The sequence below is a fragment of the Branchiostoma lanceolatum genome, chromosome 15, assembly GCF_035083965.1.
Source record: "Branchiostoma lanceolatum isolate klBraLanc5 chromosome 15, klBraLanc5.hap2, whole genome shotgun sequence".
Classification (NCBI taxonomy): domain Eukaryota; kingdom Metazoa; phylum Chordata; class Leptocardii; order Amphioxiformes; family Branchiostomatidae; genus Branchiostoma; species Branchiostoma lanceolatum.
In genome coordinates this window covers 11,833,629-11,854,394 of record NC_089736.1, presented here as the reverse complement: position 1 = coordinate 11,854,394, position 20,766 = coordinate 11,833,629, and the positions used below count along the sequence as shown (strand labels likewise).

Genomic DNA, 20,766 nt, shown 5'->3' with positions numbered 1-20,766 from the left:
GAAAATACACGGATGAAAATTAGACAATAGCGCAGATATATCTGCATCTTGGGTTTACTGTATCAAAGGCACCCAGAGCATTTAATGAGGCTTGAAATCTGGAAATATCTTAGTTGCTGTAATCTTTATGAAGTTGACATTTAATGCCACTGTTAACCACATTTGCGTGCGGATTTCTTTTCAAAAGTGCTCAAAAGCGGCACAAAAATAAGCTACATGGTGATCTTTTAGTTTCACGCGCCTAATGTAAATAGACCGATAGCATAGTCCCGCCCACCTCCGTCAAAACGTATAGATACAAGATTAAAACATGAAAATGCAAACATTTGACGGACATGAAGTCACTCTCTCATTGGTCGAACCGCTAATTGTGATGGACAGTCAGGATCAGTCTATTAGGGCTTGGCGTTTCTATCAATTCTTACCACACAACGACATCATACCTTTGCTCCTTTAATGTCGATATGTAATGTTATAGTGTTATTGAAACTTACTATGTGTAGTAATGACTAGAAATCTGAGTGTTTTTATTCAAGTTTCAAGCCTCATAAAATGTTTTGAATGCCTTTAGACAGACGGTCGCAGCCAGACACTCAGATACCGTACGTTTTTGGCAGACATGTTAATGTATTCAACGGCCATTCTAGCGACAACTCATTTACGTGACGTAACGGTTTATGCACCCATGGATCTAGCAGATATCTGAATCTACGCTAATCAAATTACCTGTTTACAGAATGTCTCTTTTATAAAAAAACGTAAGTGTATTCAAGAGCCATTCTAGCGACAACTCATCTACGTGACGTAACGGATTGTTGTGCATCCATGGACCTAGCAGATATCTGCAATATGAATCTACGCTAATCAAATTACCTGCTTACAGAATATGTCTCTTTTATAAGAAATAACGTAAGGATGATTTAGCAATGCATTTGAGGTCTTATAGTCTTTTGGACGTAATGAGCACAGATTTTAGCGTGGTACGCGTTTTTACCTATCGCAGACTTACTGTAGGAAGTGATATTGCGGCAACGCAAACAATATTGTTTCTGTACCAAAATATGTTTAGGAAATACGTGCATTGTTCCTTATATGAAGATGAACGGCAATCGCTGTTTAAGACAATAGAATTATGTGCAAAAAAAGTCAAAGGGACATTTTATATACCTTATGTCATGTAAAAACAAACATACAATGGACAGAGTATGTAGTCATGTTTCCAAATGTTTCAAAAAGAGAGAAGAAACTACTGGGTGATCAACATTAGTTTAGCAATAGTCCACAGTTTGTCTGTTTTTCAGATTTCAATGTTAGAATGTAGCATTTTATCAATTCATGTTTTGCCTTATGTTTCTTTTAGACCACATGTGGTCACCTGTGCATTTAGCCCTTTTATTATCATTAATATTATCCTGGGTTTCCTACCTATATCAACCAATAAAGATTAAAAAGAGCTCTTCAAAAATCTTGACCTGTTTACCTTCTTGCCATAGAATTCCAGACCTAAACATGTTATCACGTATGGAAATCAAAGAAAAAATTTAATTTGATATCAATATACCAACCTTACTAAAATTTATCAAATGCAATAATGATGATGATAATAATAATGGTTCATTGGTTAGAAATTACCCGTGCAATGGCAGCCAGTGCTGAATTACTGCAGGGTTTACAATCATATGATACAAATACATATTTGCTCCACACTTTATCATTATTATTATTACATTTAGTAAATACAATATTCAAAATGACTTTAAATGATGACATCAAAACATTGGCACGTGCCTTTTTTCTGTGCACCTGTGTCTTCATTTGCATAAAGAATAGTTTGCGCTATGTTATGGTCTGTGCGTTGTAAGATGTATGGACATTATGTGTGTTATTTATATTCAGCTTGTGGCGAACAGCCAACACTAAAGTTGAAGTTAAGCCATAGCTATTGATTTCTGTCAGCCTCTCCAAGTTTTATTTGCAGTTTCTTTTAAGAAGCAATTTATCTGGTTGATGGGTCTCGATCTTAAGTCTACCCGACCTTAACGGGAATTCCTGATTTAAGTCTACAACTTAGATGTACGGGAAACATTGCTTTCTCTTATCAAAGAATGTTATTTCCTGGTTTTGACTTTAAGTTTTCTTGTTCTATACGTGTTGTTTTACCCCTGAACCCGTGCCCTTTAGTTAAATGGCATATATTTTGCCCAGTATTTCTTTGTTTTAAAATACTTGTACATATGCGAAACAATAAACAATCAAGATGCTTAAAGAATGGATTTAGTGTTCCAGTGTACGACTGAGAAATGCTATGAGATGGGAAGGTAAATAGCACTCAGCTCACTTCTCTGTCCAGACGTCACTTAACAAACCACCAACCCTACGTGACAGCAGCGCGGCAAAATCGACCACCTTGCCGTCCCATAATCACATTTAGCTTGCCCTCTTTTCCCGCAAAGTCTTTGCTTCTGTGAGCCAACAAATCTTCTGACATTTATCCAATTGAGCACTGTCAGGTAACATCAAACCAATGCTATTCATCATTGCACAAAATTACACAATTTCTCTCGAAAATAAAACCGTTAACGGTACGTTATATTTCCCATGATATTCTGCATTCAGTCACTCAGGCAACGTGTATGAGAGAGATATGAAATTAATGAGTATATATGTTTTATCACAGGTTAGCTGTTATGCTAGAGACAAAGCATTTGCTGTTTTAAATGTAACATTATAGTATCACTCCCCGCTTGGTTAAGTGTTGCACTTAAATGTAACGTCCCTGAGGAAAGACAGACGACATTATTCCGGTTTGTCGAGAAATTGCCGCCATTTTGTCAGAGTGACCCCCATCTGTCTCAACAATCCGGTTTTTATAACGCTTAAGTAATTAAAGAGAGACAATAAACGTCTCGACGCTAATGAAGCTATTAATCACAAGGCCCTTGATGACTCCCCTTGCATGTTTACAGTAATATTGGAATACAGCTCGCAAAATTGTCAAGTTAAAAAGAAAATTATGACAGAAGGCTTTTAATTTTTTGTAGTGAAGTTAGATTTATAAGAGCCATTGTATCAGCAGTAGCGCATGTTGCTCAATATATCACACTACTATAAAATATATATCCGTGAGAATCATGATAATAACACAAGTAGCAAAATGAATATGTGAAAAGTGACAAATCAAAACAGTATTGGACAGATATAAAAGATTCCATCTCAGAAAAGGTAAGTATAAAAGACTATTATCGCAATGATAGGTTGGTTCTTTTAAGAAAAGAATCATTCATATACTCTCTCAAAGGCAACAGTACAGCGTGACTCATAACACAGCCAAAGTCTATCTCTGTTTACTGACTCAATTATAACACATTGACAAATTGGGTGTGACTCAAATAGATTTGCATTGTTTGCCAAACCTTTCATTGAAAAGGGGATGTTTTGACCGGAGGAAAGCCGCCAAAGTTTAAATGGGCCCATAGAAATCGTTCCGAGCTGACGGGATACCCTGGGCGGGGGGAGCCAGGGGAACTTCCGGCGGGGAGGATGGCATTTCAGCGGTGTACGCCGGGAGAATGAACAAACCGAGCGGGAGAAGGCTCGCTCAAACGCCAATCAATAAGAGGTCCTCTCCGTATCGAACGGCGTGCATTGCACAGGGCAAGAAGCCAATGTGGAGAAAAAAGGGGCATTTCTACACACTACGGGATCGTGTATAATGGTATCACGGCATGCTTGTAGCAAAGAAACCAACTTGTGTGTTCTTTCAGTCGGACTATACTATAAAATCCAAGAAAGAATTACAATTAAGGCGGCATAGGGCAAGAAGCCAATGTGGAGAAAAAAGGGGGCATTTTTACACACTACGTGATCGTAAACAATGGTATCACGGCATGGTTGTAGCAAAGAAACCAACTTGTGTGTTCTTTCAGCCGGACTACCGGCTGTTAAGAAACCTAGCAAGAACTACAACTTAGATGTATCCCCGCACTAAGCATGAAATATAAATGGAAATATATCATGTGTACAGTTACCACCCATCACAGACTTTCTTTCATCTGAAGAAAGTTTAACTTGGCCTTGGATAAAACACGTAACATGTGACATTGAACGACAGGTGTTTCATTGTGAATGTTTTTATGATTGTTATTATTTTCCATGATGTAAATCTTAAAGCAAGGCGAGAGTGTTTGTGTGAACGGGTTCGAAGAATTACTCTCTGTGGCATGTCGTACTTAACTGTATGGAATAACATATATACTTAGAAGTGTATGAAAGGTATGGGCTAGCAAACCGTTAAATTATTTGATGAAGCAATCTTGCTCCGCCCACCACCCTACTCACACGTGTACAAACTTGTGATGCTCCCGAAGACTTAGACGAGCGGTGGCTCTTCTTAAGACGTGACGCCGCTAACTTCAGCAGTCGCGTGCGGAAAATTTCTCAGGAAATGATGCATAAGACTATGCCAAAACGCAGGCATGCGATGTGGAATTTTACGCTAGTTTGCGCCCATCGGATAGGTAGTTACGGATATATATACTCAGCTATGGGATGCCTGCTATACACACCCACTCACCCACCTTGCAAGCCGCACCAACACACTAAGACGTACACCACGCCCGACGTCGTCGCCATATTGCTCCTGCACTAGCACTCCGTCTTGGCCTTTTCCTTCCTCCACGGGAAATTCCTCTCAGGGTGTGCTGCTGGACTCTGCGGGGAACGAGAGAGCGGGAGTTAGATGGAGAAGTGCGGGACGAGGGGCTCGGAGGTTCGCGGTACCAGCGTGAGGCCGGCAAGATTAAGAGACAGAGCCGGGGACGAACCACTGTGATAAGGGGGAGGGGTGCTGATAGCGCGGCAGACTATGAGATACATTCGTCATCCTGGCTATCAACCTCATTGTTAAAAGTACAGACGGGTATACTTTTCAATGCCTTCTGTAGTGGCCTTTCAAACAAACGGCGTTCAAAATGGATGTCGTGTACATTTATCTGTATCGGTATAGCCGGTATAACCGCCATTCGGCGTAACACACAAGCTTTGCAGGCACGCGGCGCTGTAGCAGCTGGTTATATTACATCGAACGATATTTAAGCGTTCATGTTGTCTGTGAATTTCATATCAAAGTTAAAGAAAACGTAATTTGGTGTGGTAATCGTCACAATTCTTGGTCTAAGATTTGTAAAAAAAATAGTGCGGCGCTAATATGTCACATAATAAGATGGTTGCATATACTATATAAAATTACAAATGTTGAAATTTTTGCAATGGTTAATGCTCGCGGTTTTCGCGGTAACCGCGAACTTAAAAACGCTTGTTTTGTCTTCTGTCCTTTTACATCATTATCTTAACCGCGAACACTACATTTCTTCCTACCGCGAAATCAAATCCCCGTGAACTTAAAGGCATTCAATTTGCACAGATGCATGCATCAAATGCGTTGTAACAATGATAAGTCAAACTCGGTAGGAAAATGTTGAAATATCTCTTTAAATTTAAACTGTTGTTTTTAACAATAACATGCCCGACACACGAATGAAGTAACGGCGTACAAGTACTTCTAACCGCCAAGGGTTTCAATAAACACTTTTTTCCATCAGATAATTATCTAACGATATCTTGTGACACAATATAGTCAGCGTTCTGCTTCAATCCTTTAGGCTTAAAGTGGGTTCGCCCCCCCCCCCCCCCCCCCTTCCCCGATGACACAGGCACCTAGCCGCTCTACTAGGCATTCTTCCTACGGAGGTACGGGTTGTAGAATTCGGCAAAAGGGGGAATAATTGACCAGGAGAGGTTACATGAACTCTATGGTGGGCAAAATCCCCTGGCAAATATTCTCCCCATAGCCGGCGTAGTTAGTCTGGTAGAGTCACTAACAGGGACCAACCCCCGTGGTAAACCAGTAATGAAACTCCCCGGATCGAACCATTCCCCGGGCCCGCTGATTAAAACGACGGCCCGGCAGGGTTCTCATCAAGATTTTGGACGATTAATCCACGAATAGAATTGGAATGGACTGTCGAGGCTACCACAAACCCACATCTAGTCCAGACGGCCATTTTCCGGGCACCTACAACAATGGGACAAAAATACACCCACTGTTCATGAGGCCGAAACAAGCCCGGCATTTCGACACAGAGATTCCGTTACAGGCACAGGTTTTACAAACTGTCTTTTCTAACCTTTAATGAGACGTATCGATATATATATGAAACTCCGAGGCGTTTATATTATTGTGGGGTGTGGTTTGAAGAAAACCTCTCGTTTTGAAGATGAGGACAGGAAAAACACGAAGTTTTAGTGCAAAGACACGGGCGCGTTCCGTTGAAACAAAACCTTTACAACCTTGCCCTTAAAAATGAACGATACGCCAGACGTGTATATATCTATATATCTTCATATTTAAACAACACGATGTGACGTGGGGGATGTCTGCTAGTTCAACTTCATCTGCCTGTACATACATATCCCCGGCTCACCGCCCCATCATTTCCAAGCCTCTTGTATGTGGCTAACAAATTCTCCATCGAACCGCCAAGCACGTCGGAGTATGATTAATAACAACTACCTACCGATCCTCCCTTGCTGGAATGACTGATTAGCATTTATTTGTGGCAGCTCTTACAATTTTCCCTGGATATCTAATGCCTACAGTTTGCCATGGATGGACCCTGTCGAAAAACATCTGCATCTTAGGTATTGGGTTTTACCTGCAAACCCGTTAAGGTCGGACGTGATTTAAGCCAAGTGATAGATATAAGCCATGCAATTATGAAGCGTGGCTGTTAAATTCGAGTGTGGGGCCTGGAGTTTTTACGTACAAGACAGTGTGTCTGGTGAGTAAGATATGGAGGGACGTAAAAAGGACGATGTTCTGTTTCGCATTCGGGTCTGTGGCTATGTCTTACAAAGGGGCGACATCAATGAAATTACACAAACTATTATATGATCATGCAGATAATATTGTCAATCATTTTTACGAGGGAAAGTATTAAAAGACGATAATAGCTTGATGAGCAATCGAGCCGGATTGAAGTTAAGGATAGAACGTCAGTGATTAAAAAGGCTTTATAAGATAGGGAATTACGAGAATTGAGTGTGTGTATGTATATTTGCAAAGTTTTATATATGCTATAAACAAACACACATACACACACACACACACACACACACAAACAAATAAACACAAAAACACCCTCGCAAACACACACACACATACGCACACACTCAAAATCACATACACACACACACACACATACACTCACTCACTCACACACACACACACACACACACACACACACACACATATAAAGAGAAAGAGAGAGACGAGGTAGCGGTGTAATATCTGAGTAATCTAGACTGTGAATTGACATGAAAGGCTTCTCATCAGACAACCAATTGCTTTGTTGCATGCAATTCTTATATGTTGAGGCTCGATTTCACCACGATAGATATACAGCAAGCTTAGACGAATTGTTACAATAAAGACAGTCACTGTTCTATATAATATCAATGGCTTTGGGTCGTATGATTTGTGTTTCACAGATTCTGCAACATGCCGCTTGATTCCCTCACGGGTTGAAAAGTACATTAAGCTTATTACCTGGGTCTGCACACGTGCACTTTAATAGGCATCCAGTTAGATCCTTTACTGTGAAGGCGACTGGTCCAAGCACGAGGTTATTAGTGTGTTGGTTGTAGCCAATGTTTCTAAATGAAGTAGCAGAGTTCGGTTTGTCAAACAAGTCTCAATGTCCCCTTCACAGATGTTGTCAGATAATTGCTAAAGAATATATCAAAAGTGAGAAATATATGCTATTTTTAATCATTGTCATTTATTTGAATAGAGAACATCGTTTTGATTTCCGACCGTAGATGAACAGATACACATAATAAACAGTGGTCAGAAATATTTGCAACTAAATAACAGATAGAACACACAAACACACACACACACTCACACACACACACACACACACACACGCATAGCCACACACACACACATAGCCACACACACACATACACATACACACTCACAAACAAACAGACACACATACATTTATCTATATATAATTATCATTATCATCATTATAATCCTCTTATGTGAATTATTAACCTGTGTAACAAGAGTCCCACCCTTCTTGTCTACACCATGTCAGAAGATGACCCAGACTGCGGTCCCACCAATCATAGTAATGGCACAAATGAAATACTTTATCGATACCCATGACTCATCCAATCATTGATATTTCTAAAAAGCCCCACGCCCATCATCCGAAAAATCCATCCACCGGGGCGGGGACACAGCTGTGAACCGGCCAATCAAATTACCACTGTCCCTAATCCAGTTTATAATTGACTGATGAATTCGTATATACTCGATGTGCAAGACTTTGATGTATTGATAGAGGGCAAAATGGGATTTAAACCCTGACCCATAGCGGCCGTGTTTCACTCTAATGTATTACGTTCCCATACACACATACATTGTAGGCTCTTCTAGGTTTGTATGGATGACAGCAAGCAGACTGTGGCTAGTATGGAAGAGTAACATGTCCGTGTGTACGCACGGAAGCATAACTAAGCCCCTGAGAAATGTCTCAGTGCAACTTTCATATCAAGTCCAGTAGACCGTTGATGTATGGGTTATTAAAACGAAGAAAAAGCGTGGTCTAGGATGATGAAGTATCCCTCTCTCCCACACTCTGAGTAGCCTGAGTGCTTATCTATGGCCCAGTGCACTGGATTCTTCACGTCGTCTATATATCAAAAATATATTGGAAGCTAGCGAAGCGTCCCATGTATGCAAATTAGATAAGCTAATGAAGTATCCTTCTATTCCACACTCTGAGCAGCCTGAGTGCTTATCTATGGCCCAGTGCACTAAATTCTTCACGTCGTCTATATATCAAAATATATTGGAAGCTAGCGAAGCGTCCCATGTATGCAAATTAGATAAGCTAATGAAATGCCCATATATGCAAATTTATCGAATGGCCTATGGTTATCAATGAAAGCAATGTTGCTCCAAAGGTACAATTGACAGTGGTTAAAAACGGTTAAAGACCTTGTCGTATGGTGGCCTCTGGGAATATACGGAAAGATGAATTATTACATTAACAGTTTATGGTAATTCGAACCATGTTTTCTCCATCGGTATCCTTATAACGCCGGGTTTGGAATACATGAAAAAGATATTTCTTTCCCACAGATGTCAAAATTGTGCTCCAGTGATAAAGCCCAGTGATTTACAAGTTGATTACGCCGCCGATTGGATTGAATCGTGCATCAAAGTTGGCCAGACCGGCCTATCTCCGCGATTAACGGCATTCTGCCGGGCCACAGAATTGCCAAATCGTCACATAGATTGCGACTGAGTGCTTTCACGACATTTATCATGTTGCGGCAGTCGCCATAAAACGGCGTTCTCGCGGAGTGATGATGTCGGGGAAAGCCGCGGGTCCATCTCTGCTTTGTAGCGGCAAAAAGTAAGCCGTAAATACAGCACAGGCATCTGTACACGGCACAGACTGTACATGTGACATTTCACCATAAGCCATGTTTACGGAAAGCTAACAAAGCGCTTGACATGGTCACAGTTTGCCTGAATCCATTAAACGCCTTCATGGCAGACAAAGCTATCCCTGAGGCCATCGCCATTAATAAGTAAGCCATCGTCAAGTAGCTACAGTATGCCTACAGTCCTCTATTATTTCTTGTCAGTAGAATTCATTGTATGGACATCACAATACACCCGACATTGAAAAAGACGGCTTATAACGGCCTTCGGGCGATGGATGCATTTATTGAGCCATAGATGGTCGTATTGAAAAGTTTCAAGTACTCTAAAGTTTGCCTCCACATTCATTCCCCGTGCAATGGTGTCCTTGGTTGTCATACAGAATACTCGGCGGTATCTTCGAACGTCTCCGAAGGGCATTCACGTATACAGCGGGATCTTTAGAAACCTCGTGAGCTGGCCATTACTCTAACATGTCTTACTAGTAGACGGGTGGAATAGTAGAGCGCGTGTTGTGGGTGAGATAGGAATCTTTGGGGGCAGCGTTCATCTGGCTTCATACATCTCAGATGTCGTTAAGCACAGACAAACTGCATTTCAGGGCTCATCTGTTGGCAACCGGCGGTCACGTTACTTCCTCGCCTGGAGTCAGTCGATCGGCAGCTTCCCGGGATTTCCTCGGTACTAAGAGCGTTCCCAACCGCCGAATTCTATAAGCTCACTCCGTGGATTTTGACGAGACGGGTTCAGCTTCTTCTAATAAGAAAGTTAGGAGGCCAGACAAAGCACTAATTTATTTTTGACGGGATGGGACCGGTATAACAGACGTCGTCAGTCTTTCAACATGAGCTCAAAATCAGGCACAGCCTGTCAACCAGTTGCATTGGCAATGACGACTTATTTCATCTAAAGCTTTGATCTTAAATGCTTTTGAAGTCAATGACCATTTAACGACTGTCTTGGCGTTGCACACTGATTTAATGCAAACTGTGCCTTGCTGTGAAGTAGACCTTGTATGGTCGTGTCTTCAGGGACACGTTAATGTTACTTAATGGGGGATCAGAGAGATTTTCTGACAATTGGAGGTTTGTGCTATGGTCACAGTTGAAAAAAGGGGCCCCGCCGGGTAGTTTACGGGCTCTTTTTGCCTTTTCGGGTGTGACCTCTACGTCACCCCATGGGACCCCCTGCGGCTACTGGGCTGATTTTTGGGCACGGCAGGGCTACTGAAAATTTTCAACTCGGAGTTAAAATCAACCTGGGACCCGGTTATTAATAGTCGCCGTCAGCTAATCGTGAGAACACCAAGAGGTACCCCCACCCCACCTCGGAGACAAATTTGTGGCTTAGAGGTCCGGTCGGGGCTACACCCCCTACGGGCACCGGCCCAAATGTGACCGTAGTAAAAGACTAGCTATGGTGGTGATGAATTTGTCCTTACTATACACTACTTGCCAACCACGCTCAATGAGTTTATAGTGCCCAGACACTAAGCTCGTTACGTCTAACTATAATATACAAGCAATCTAAGTCTACGTGGCAAACACAATAAATCAGGTCTCTATCACTAATACAAAGTTTTAATTAGCCCATACTGATTTGATTATACGAAATGATTATACGAATAACAGCCTCTTGGCACTGCAAAATTGATGCGAGTTTGTGAAATAGATCTTTTTTTGAAAATCTATTTAACCAAGGGGGTTACATATCGCCTATTAAATGCGTTTTTCAACAAAACCTAACTACATAAAATAACAAACGTAACGCAACCTACAAGTAAATGATAATACAACAAGGTAGACTAAACTAAGTGCTTAGATGTACGTGGCTCTCAAACTAAAACGTCTTACTTATTACAACTGAAGTTGGGCAATGCAGATATTACTAGTACTTAGAGTTTGCGATACATCTTTCATTGAATAAAGGAACCTTGTTGAATTACAACTAATACATACTTATATTCTATTTCTAATACAGGCGTAGAAAGATAATATTTTCACTAATATAAAACACGAATCAGAAACAACTACTTCATGTACGTTTTGGACCGCATAGTGATGTCATCTCTTGTTATTGTACATATGTAAATACTTTGTGTTTGGGAATGCATCTCATTATGTATAAGCAGCAACACCTGTGCTACATTTCTATGTGAACCAGTCAGAATTGCCTTGAAGAAGATGACAGATGATCACCGAAATGTCGGTGGAATAAATCTCTTGGTTGTGTAAAAAAAAGAGTACTACTTAATCAAATAGTGACTGACCTTAGAGAAAAGAAGTTTCGTTGATGAATGGACTAGAAAATTATACGAGGGTGAGCCAATAAGTAATGCAATTTGTTTTATACCTAGCTCATTTTTCATCGAATGAGTTGAAATTTGGCACAAAGGTAAAAGCATATAATCTTCTTGAGATTGAAAGATGTCAATTTGTTGTTCAAATTTTGGCCAGTAAAATATGTAATCAATTATGTTATTTATAACGTTGATCTGTATTGCAGAGACCTTCTGATTCAAACTTTCTCCACATATATAAAAAAATCGGAGTGAACGTTCTTCATTTTACACCATTAATACTGTCATGGTGTTAAAATAAATGACCTCACGGGGCTTTAAAACTTGACACTTGCAGAGGAATCGATAGACAAAGAAAGGGACACACGGTGGCCATCTGTGCCCGGTATTGGACCTCATTGGGCCGTAATTTCAACTATTGTTCCCTTTTGTATAGAACACTGGCAGGTCAATGCTTTGGCCTTGGTGGAAAACAATGAGGTTTCTCCGACAATAGTTGCTCGATTTTGCGTCAGCTTCGAGGAATCGGTAAATAATCTGTAACGTTACATTGATTATAAATGAACATTTGGTGAGGATATGCACGATGCCATTTAGATGATTGTGGAATATGTACCCAATATGAGGTCAAGGCATAGGTGAGGTGGGGTGAAAATGTGTATATATTCATGAAGACCGCCCTTTCGATTGAAATGTGTGTGTATCATTGAATAAAAAGACTCTTTTTACACAACCAAGACATTTATTCCACCGACGTTTCGGTGACCATCTGTCACCCTCTTCAAGGCAATTCTGGCTGGTTCACATAGCAATGCAGCACAGGCGTTGCTGCTTACACATATTAATGAGATGCATTCACAAACGCAAAGTATTTACATATGTACAATCACAGGGGATGACATCACTATGCAGTCCCAAACGTGTGCATCATGTTGGATATTTGTTTGCATCTTTGGCGGCACATGCGAGTTGCGTTTACAATATGTTGACTCAATACGGCTTAATTGAGAAGGTTCGACAACGGGGCAAAATTATATTTTAAACATGCGGGAATATCACTCCCAATGCTTTCTAGAAAATCGGTGTATTTTATGTCGTGTTGAACGTTTCCGAAATACTTAACCCGGGGTCCATCACGGTCCACTGCAACATTAATAAAGTTATTTAATATGTTGTCCTTGACACCTTTAGATGGATTCTGCACCTTTAGCAGACTCGCGATGAATAGATTTGAATGATACATCAAGGATGGCTGCTCCTAACGGTCACAACCCAAGGTCAAGTTTCTGATGAATTTTGTGTCCTTGCTTTTCCAATTAGCCTCCTCATCTCTCAATACCTGTTTCGTAAAGTACCCGCAGATATTACATTTGGAGACACGTCGTGTTGGCACAACATCAAGCGTACATAAGAACTCATTGAAAATTCGTTACCAATCCCTTTTCGGTCGGGCTGGCGACTCGGTACACGGGAGCGTCACGTATCGACGTCATAACATGGTCTGCTAAAGGCAGAACGACGTTCCCTACGTTTAACGACTTTCTGTCCGCGCTTGTGTTTGCAAATGGAAAGGTTTCCAAATGGAAGTGACCTTACGCCTCTTGAGTGAGCCATACATATCGCAATGTTAAAGAGATAGCGATCAAAACCGTCCGCTGCCCCAGGCACAGATGGTGCAGTTGTGAGCCAGATGGGTTCAGTTAAACTCGTCGCCGACCGTAAATCTCCGTCGGTTATCCTCGATAAGGATCGCCAAATGCCGTAGAAACACAAGATGGCGAACTTGATGCATTGATCAGTCATCTGCTACTGAGTCGTAAAAACAAAAGAAAACTCGGAGCGCAGAACTTTCTTTTCGTTCTCATCTGTGGGAACATGATCCTACTAATTACTTCCATTGTTTTCTTAATTAATCCGGCAATCAATATTGATCGCAACAATACATCATTGTCCCGATACTTATTGTAAGTGAAAAAGATTTGTTAAAAACTTGATATAAACACCCTTTAAATACTCTTTTAGGTTACTGGCTAGTGACTTCTCCAAGCTTACAGTGTACTTTATGATAATTGAACAAGTTTTAAAACTTACTGTAAGTGTGAAAAAGTTAAGATTTCTTAATCATTCGCCAGAGAACACTCTTTAACGAGTTCTTTAAGTTACTGCCAGGTGCCTTCTCCGAGCTTACACGGTGTACATTACGATAATGGAACAAGTTTTAGAATTTACTGCAAGTGTGAAAAAGGTAAGATATTTCTTAACCATTCGCAATAAACACCATTCAACGACTCTTTTAAGTTACTGGCTTATGACGTCTAAGATTTCTCAATCATTCGCCAGAGAACACTCTTTAACGAGTTCTTTAAGTTACTGGCAGGTGCCTTCTTCAAACTGACACAGTGTACATTACGATAATCGAAAAAGTTTTAAAACTTAGTGCAAGTTTAAAAAAGTTAAGATTCCTTAATCATTCACCATAAACACACTTTAACTACTCCTTTAAGTTACTTCCTCAAAATTACACAGTGTACATTACGATATTTGAACAATAAAGCTTATTGCAAGTGTGAAAAATTAAGATTCCATCATTATTCGCCATAAAACTCCCGTAAAAGCTTTCTACCCTGCATCTCCTCTCTTAAAGCCCGCTGAATATCTGTGGACATATTTGTCTCCCAACGCCTGGATGGTGGCAATATCTTCATCTCCGTCGCTCAGGGTCAGGATTATAACACAACGATGCCCTTTCCATCGATATTATTCTGCCGTAGGTCATAACGCAACGGCATATTGTCGAATACGTTCTCACAAACCGGGCTTTAATCAATTATTCATGCCCTTAGTGTGCAATAAAGACGCAATAAGGAGCCCAGATGGACAAAAGGGCACGATCTTGGATACCCAAGGTAAAGGTAAAGTAATAGACAGATATTGCAGCAGGCAAAATGTTCAGCATGCGTATATACGATCCCTTACAGGGTTGGACTTAATTGTATGTAGAATTTTTGACGAGAAGTTTTTAGGAAAGAGATACAAATACTTTGTACATTTTAACAGTACAGACAACGGTGATTGAAAAACCCAATATCCGTTATCCAAACATATTTTCATTCCCCTTGGAACGTTTCCAATCAGGTCGCTGGCGTTCCAAATCGCCGAGAGGATTGTAAAAATGTCTACTTTATTTACTACTCAGGAAAGACAGATGGTTTTATCTCTCATTTTCCGTGGCGTTTCTTTTGCACGTCCTGTGTATTCTTCCTGTTCTGTGATTATCAAACATTATCGCATATGAAGCGATCTTAAACTACCCGATAGTTATTAGTATAATCTCAGCTGATTCTATCCACGGCTAGCCTGATACAGCGCAATGATTTTTGGCGTGAATAATCCTTGTCGTTTGGCTGATTCCCCGAGAGGCAGGCATTTAGTGCACGAGGGACTATTTCTCGTCCCTCGAGAGGCGCGGAGAGATTAAGCCCATAACCTACCGCCTGTCACATATGTTTTTGCATTTACAAAAAAGTGTATCAATCCTCGCATACCCAAAAGGGCGGCGCCGTAATTAAGAGCCTTGACATTCGACGATGTCATGATGAAATAGGAGCTCAAGTTTCACCATCGACCGCTCCAAGCAGCTGGTATTCAAACACAGTAATTAGTAGACGAAAGGTTATCATTGTCAAAGGGAATAAGTCTAAATTATAGTAAAGAGCCATTTCATTAGCAAGTTTGATTAAGTGGAACGTTTGATTGCCGTGAATTACACCTCTACAAATCAAGATAGATATATTTGCTCGCGGATGCTTGTCAACATGGTCATGCATTCATCATCATGCATTGTACTAAAACATGAGTGATTGAAAAGCCCATTGAACTTAAACGTGCAAAAGAGTGAAGGTCCTTCCTACAATATGTACGGTGTTTAGGGTGGCGCCCATCTCCGTTTATATAGTCAAGCTAAAGAATACAGCAAAAAATGAAACGATCAATTTGTGAAAACGTCAAATAACACTAATACGATCGCACTACTTGCGTGAACCTGTATAAACTAACTCAACTATTTCTGTTAATTATTTCATTTCATCGTTCAGTTGTTGGTAGTTTTTCCTTGAGAAGTACCTCAACCGTTTGGAAAAGGTGCAAACAATCAATAATCATTTGCAGTGATCCCTATGAAAAATAGTGTTTCAACATTTTTTTTCTAAAAGCAACAAAAAATTGGCTGGATCTACCTTAGCGCAATGATAGCTTTTAGTAAAGACTGTTCACAAGAAACCCCGTAGCTAAATGGCCTCACATCCCTCATTAGAAATCCCTCCGCCCCCGTAGACAGCATGTCTCGGAATCATGATGAGCATGGAACACCCACATCTTTATCGCCTCTGCCTCTTTGTAGCAGGCTACGGAAACGCATACGTCATAACCGGAAGGAGCTGTTGTACTGTAATCCTATCCCAGCAGGCTCAGGCCGATAACAAACCCGTCGTATTTACCGAGCTCCCCATTCTTAACATCTTACTGAGGGAAACTGATATCGTGTTTTCGTTCTACCCCATAACTCACCAAGTTCAGTTCAGTGAGAATTTCGAAGTTCATCTGAGTTGGTAGATTCCATAATGAGAGAAAAATGAGGTGTCCATGATGAAAACGTTATGAGAAATAAACTGTTGCCCAACTCAACTAATTGAATCACATGAATTTTCTACCGACTCACTCGGCCTTCAACAGCTATCTGATCCAAAGCTGTGGAGGAATAAAGGGGGTAATCTACATCATGGCACACCGACCTTCTCTCACCCGGGACGGGGGGTGGTACCAACTTCCGACAAACTTTGACCTCATGCTGACGTCACAGCTGCGTAAAAAGCGGGTGTCAACAACGTTTTGGGTCAGAGATCTGATGAAGACCGAGTACGAGTAAGTCGGTCAAAAATTCGAGTGAGTCAATTCCTTGAGTTGGAGAATGGTTTATTTCTCGTTTTGAACATGCAAATCTCATGGACCAGTGGAGTTGACACTAACCAAATGATTTACCTTCTCATAAGTGTGTATCGAGTGGTTTACTGGGCTTAGATGGTATCGTAACGTTTCAATTTTCACGCGATATGATGCATGAAGCCTTAAAATATGTAGATGATGGAACATGGTATTCTAAGCTGTTGTCTACTGTTTGTAAGAGCGGGGCCCGGGGTCTGTATTATAGTTATATTCGAACAGAGAAGCCATGTTGGCTTCGTCAAAGATTTAACGTACCATATATCTTAGGTATACGTCACATTACGTGGGAAGAACGGGGTGCAAAGTAGCTGTGATATCACCCACGTCTTGCCCAAAGATCTCTTAAAATTGTCCTCCAGAAATCGCCCCTTTCTTCCCACAGTGCGCATTCTAACCTTAGGAATGGGCAATTTTGCTCGCTTGTAAGCCATTGGCATGGCCATGAAATGACATACCGTAAACATATGGCCGCGGCAAAAAAAGAGTTATGGTATTTTCATGCGAGTTATAATGGGTATTGTCTTCCTCCAGAGTATCTGCTTCGCCCCCACAAAAATCGAAGAAACTTTATGACAGAGAGAAGACCTGCCGCATACCGGATTCCTATAGCCTAACGTTGCAGATAGAGTCGTTTTAATGGCTGCCTTGATTCATGGACCGTTCGAAAAGAAACGGGCCCTGAACGTGATATTGCAGGTCGGTTTACGACACTTTGGACGTTTTGCGGATATTTCTTTAATCAATATTAAAAGTAGGTGGGTCATGGTTAAGGGAATCACACTGAACAACTTGGCTACTATATTTATCATTAGCTAGATTTTGGCATGAAGCACTGCTGAGTGTAAGACGTTCGGAATTGTTCTAGCAAAGGTTCAGACAAGCGTCCTTTTCAGCAAATACATTTGGGTGTTGACTGACATTTCAGACTACAATAAAAATGTGGTTTTCGCCGAGTGTTCAAATGCCACACGTCTAGACGTCTGTTGATTGAGGGACACCTTTATCTACATGATTTGTCATAAAAAGACCTAATTAATGTTTATTGATAATGTTATATGCCTTGCGACCGTTACCAGACGTACCCGGCATTTAAAGGCAACCAAAGCAATATTAGGGCGTTGAAAGTCGTATTTTCAAAATTGATTTTTTAGTCATTCCTATCCATAGTAAGTTGGAATAACACTGTCCCATTGCATATTGGCCATCATGGAGAAAAAGATACGATGTCCTTGTGTGGTGGGAACTCATCGAAAATCTGAGCACTTGAAGGCCAGCCATCATTTCAAATCTTCCGAACATGAGCGATTCTGACCGATAAGTCCCGAACGCTTCCGGAGAAATAATCACGTGGTCATGGTTGAATGTGCTAGGGCATTGTGACGTCACTCGGCCGAAAGCTATCCACAATTGTCGACAGAAAATGGTTATGGCTGGATTCTGGGCTTATTTTTGGGTGGTACCAATAAATAAGATATTGCCTTTGTAGCTTGTATCTGCACACTTTTTAAATGCCCAAAGTATGAAATCATAATGCAAATGTGCTAATACGGGAAAGTAAACGTCAATTTCATATAAATTGCTTTATCCAGAATATTTTCAGTTTTACCCCCTAAAATCGCTTAGGGCACCTTTAGTACTATGGTACATCTCGAATTTCGTGCAGTGAGTTTTATTATAGCGTACTGCTATCAGGCATTTCGGTTTTACCTCTCCATAATAAAAATGGCAGCCATCAAATAATTACCTCCCACCCTCTTCCCACGGTGGTTAGGCCAATTTCGTTTCGGTGAATTGATTGAAAAAACAATGAGCTTTACAGGTTGCGTACGACATTAGCCTCTGATTGAACGAATTCCATGCGGGATTTGAGAGGACATAATACCTTGTTCATTCGCCTGTCAATCACATGCCCCGGTCAGAGAATAGACCGAACACCATATCGAACATATAGAACCCCCTGTTCTATTTCGAACACCTCCGTCAAAAAATAGCACTAGCACGAGATGGCGCGTGTAAAGCAGGGCACGTATACCTGTGACAATATTGGCTGCGTGTATGCACGGGTCAGAGAATTCACCAGAACCGATGGGAGCATGTGGCGAAGGGATTGCCGCCATTTTGTTGGCAAATATCGCGAAATCTCGCGGGAATGCTGTGGCGACGTGATAATGTCTCAGACGACCGAGTCGGAACGCAAACTGGAATAAGTGGTGTATTTTTGTATGGATGTTGATCGGACCTTTTACTGGGAGACAGCATGGTACCAACATCACTGCCGTGCGTTTTCCATTCCGCTAACTTTGTTATCTAAGAAAAGGAAAGTGATCTCGAACCAGTTTAGCTCAAATGAACTCAATGAACAGATGAGCTAATCTTCCACTGGTCGTAACAGAGAAGACAGACGCTATGAACAGTATTTACAGGTTCATCGTACATGGGAAATTCCCCTAGCTCTTTTCGACAAGCACAATGAACAGTGGACCGGCACGACTTAACGTCCCGTCCTAAGGACTGCAACCCTTTCCGGTGGTGTCATGTCGGGTGAGCAACACAGCCGGGATCGAACCCGGGGCTTCTAGTTCCAGAGGCAAGGTCGTTAACCACTGGACTACGCTTGCTACCAATCTAGAGAACAGTTGACACTTATTTTTCATTCACATGCTTCCTATAGACCACGTGTGGTCATTTGTGCATTTAGCCCATGTGGGCAGGAATATGCAATAGAGACTTTTATCAATTATTCACCAGAACTACTAATTTTCGGCAAAAAAACAGGTGTAGTTGGGCTGCTATGACATGTTCATCGTTAAGATATTCCCTTTTTGTGTATTTCTCACTCACCCTGCTCAACAAACATTGAAATCGGCAATAAAAACAAACATGGCGACTGGCAGACCCACAGGTAAGTATTACTTCTAAAGTTGATTGATCTTTATTTCCTTTTACCACCGCCATGCGTCACCAATGGCCCATTATCACTACACATACAACACATACAAAAAGACACAATAGGATTCTATAAAAGCTATGACGACCCAGGTTTGATCTACGGCCAATGATGCGATTTTAGGTGCAAAAAGTGTGTAAGTTAAGCGAAGTAGAAAGATACGATTGGGATGATCTCATGGTCTTTCGGAAGGTGCCCAATTGCAGAAGATGCTATCATTATATTAATCAATACGCGGATGGGTTGAGGAAGTAATGTATCTGTCTGGCACTAACTGATGATGCTTTTTCATTATTTAGACTTTGGCAACCCGTTAGGTCTCCAAACATCCGATTTACGATACATTTTAAACGAAAAAAACTCATTAAAAGAGATATCCAGTAAAGAAAGAGTCCCTGGTGACTATAGCAAGGCATTTTCGTCTTATTAAATGCAACCAAAGCATTCTATGAGACTTGATAACTGGAAATATTCTAGTTTCTGTAATCTTTATGAAATTGACATTTAATGCCACTGTTTACCACATTTGCGTTCGGATTTTTTTATCAAAAGTGCTCAAAAATAAGCTACATGGTGATCTTTTAGTTTCACGCGCCTAGCGTAAATAGACCGATACCATAGCCCCGCCAACCTCCGTCAAAACGTAGAAATGCAAAATTAAAACACAAAAATGCAAAGATTTGACGGACATGCAGTCACTCATTGGTCGAACCGCTAATTGTGATGGACAGTCCGGATCAGTCTATTAGGGCTTGTATTTTCTATCAGTTCTCACCACACATGGTGTAGTGTTATTGAAACTTACTATGTGTAGGAATGGCTAGAAATTTGAGTTTTTTATTCAAGTATCAAGCCTCATAAAATGCTCTGGGTGCCTTTAAAGAACGAGGTAAGAGCTAGCTCCCAACGTAATGGCTACAGTTGTGTCGACGTCTTCTTTGACCCGTGCTGTCGATTTTTGCATTACTCAGGCTTTGCTCCACAGGAGTGCTTAAT

At 41.0% G+C, this 20,766-nt stretch overlaps 1 protein-coding gene across 2 annotated transcripts in view; it reads right to left on the bottom strand.

The window, feature by feature from the left end:
• LOC136420676 (uncharacterized) overlaps positions 1 to 20,766 on the bottom strand; it is an 88,475-nt gene that overhangs the window by 34,513 nt on the left and 33,196 nt on the right. For both annotated transcript variants that reach the window (XM_066407745.1, XM_066407746.1), the window contains exon 3: positions 4,578 to 4,710. In XM_066407745.1, coding sequence (XP_066263842.1) covers positions 4,578 to 4,632 — 55 coding nt within the window. In that variant the 5' untranslated portion in view covers positions 4,633 to 4,710. The remainder of the gene's footprint in view (positions 1 to 4,577; positions 4,711 to 20,766) is intronic.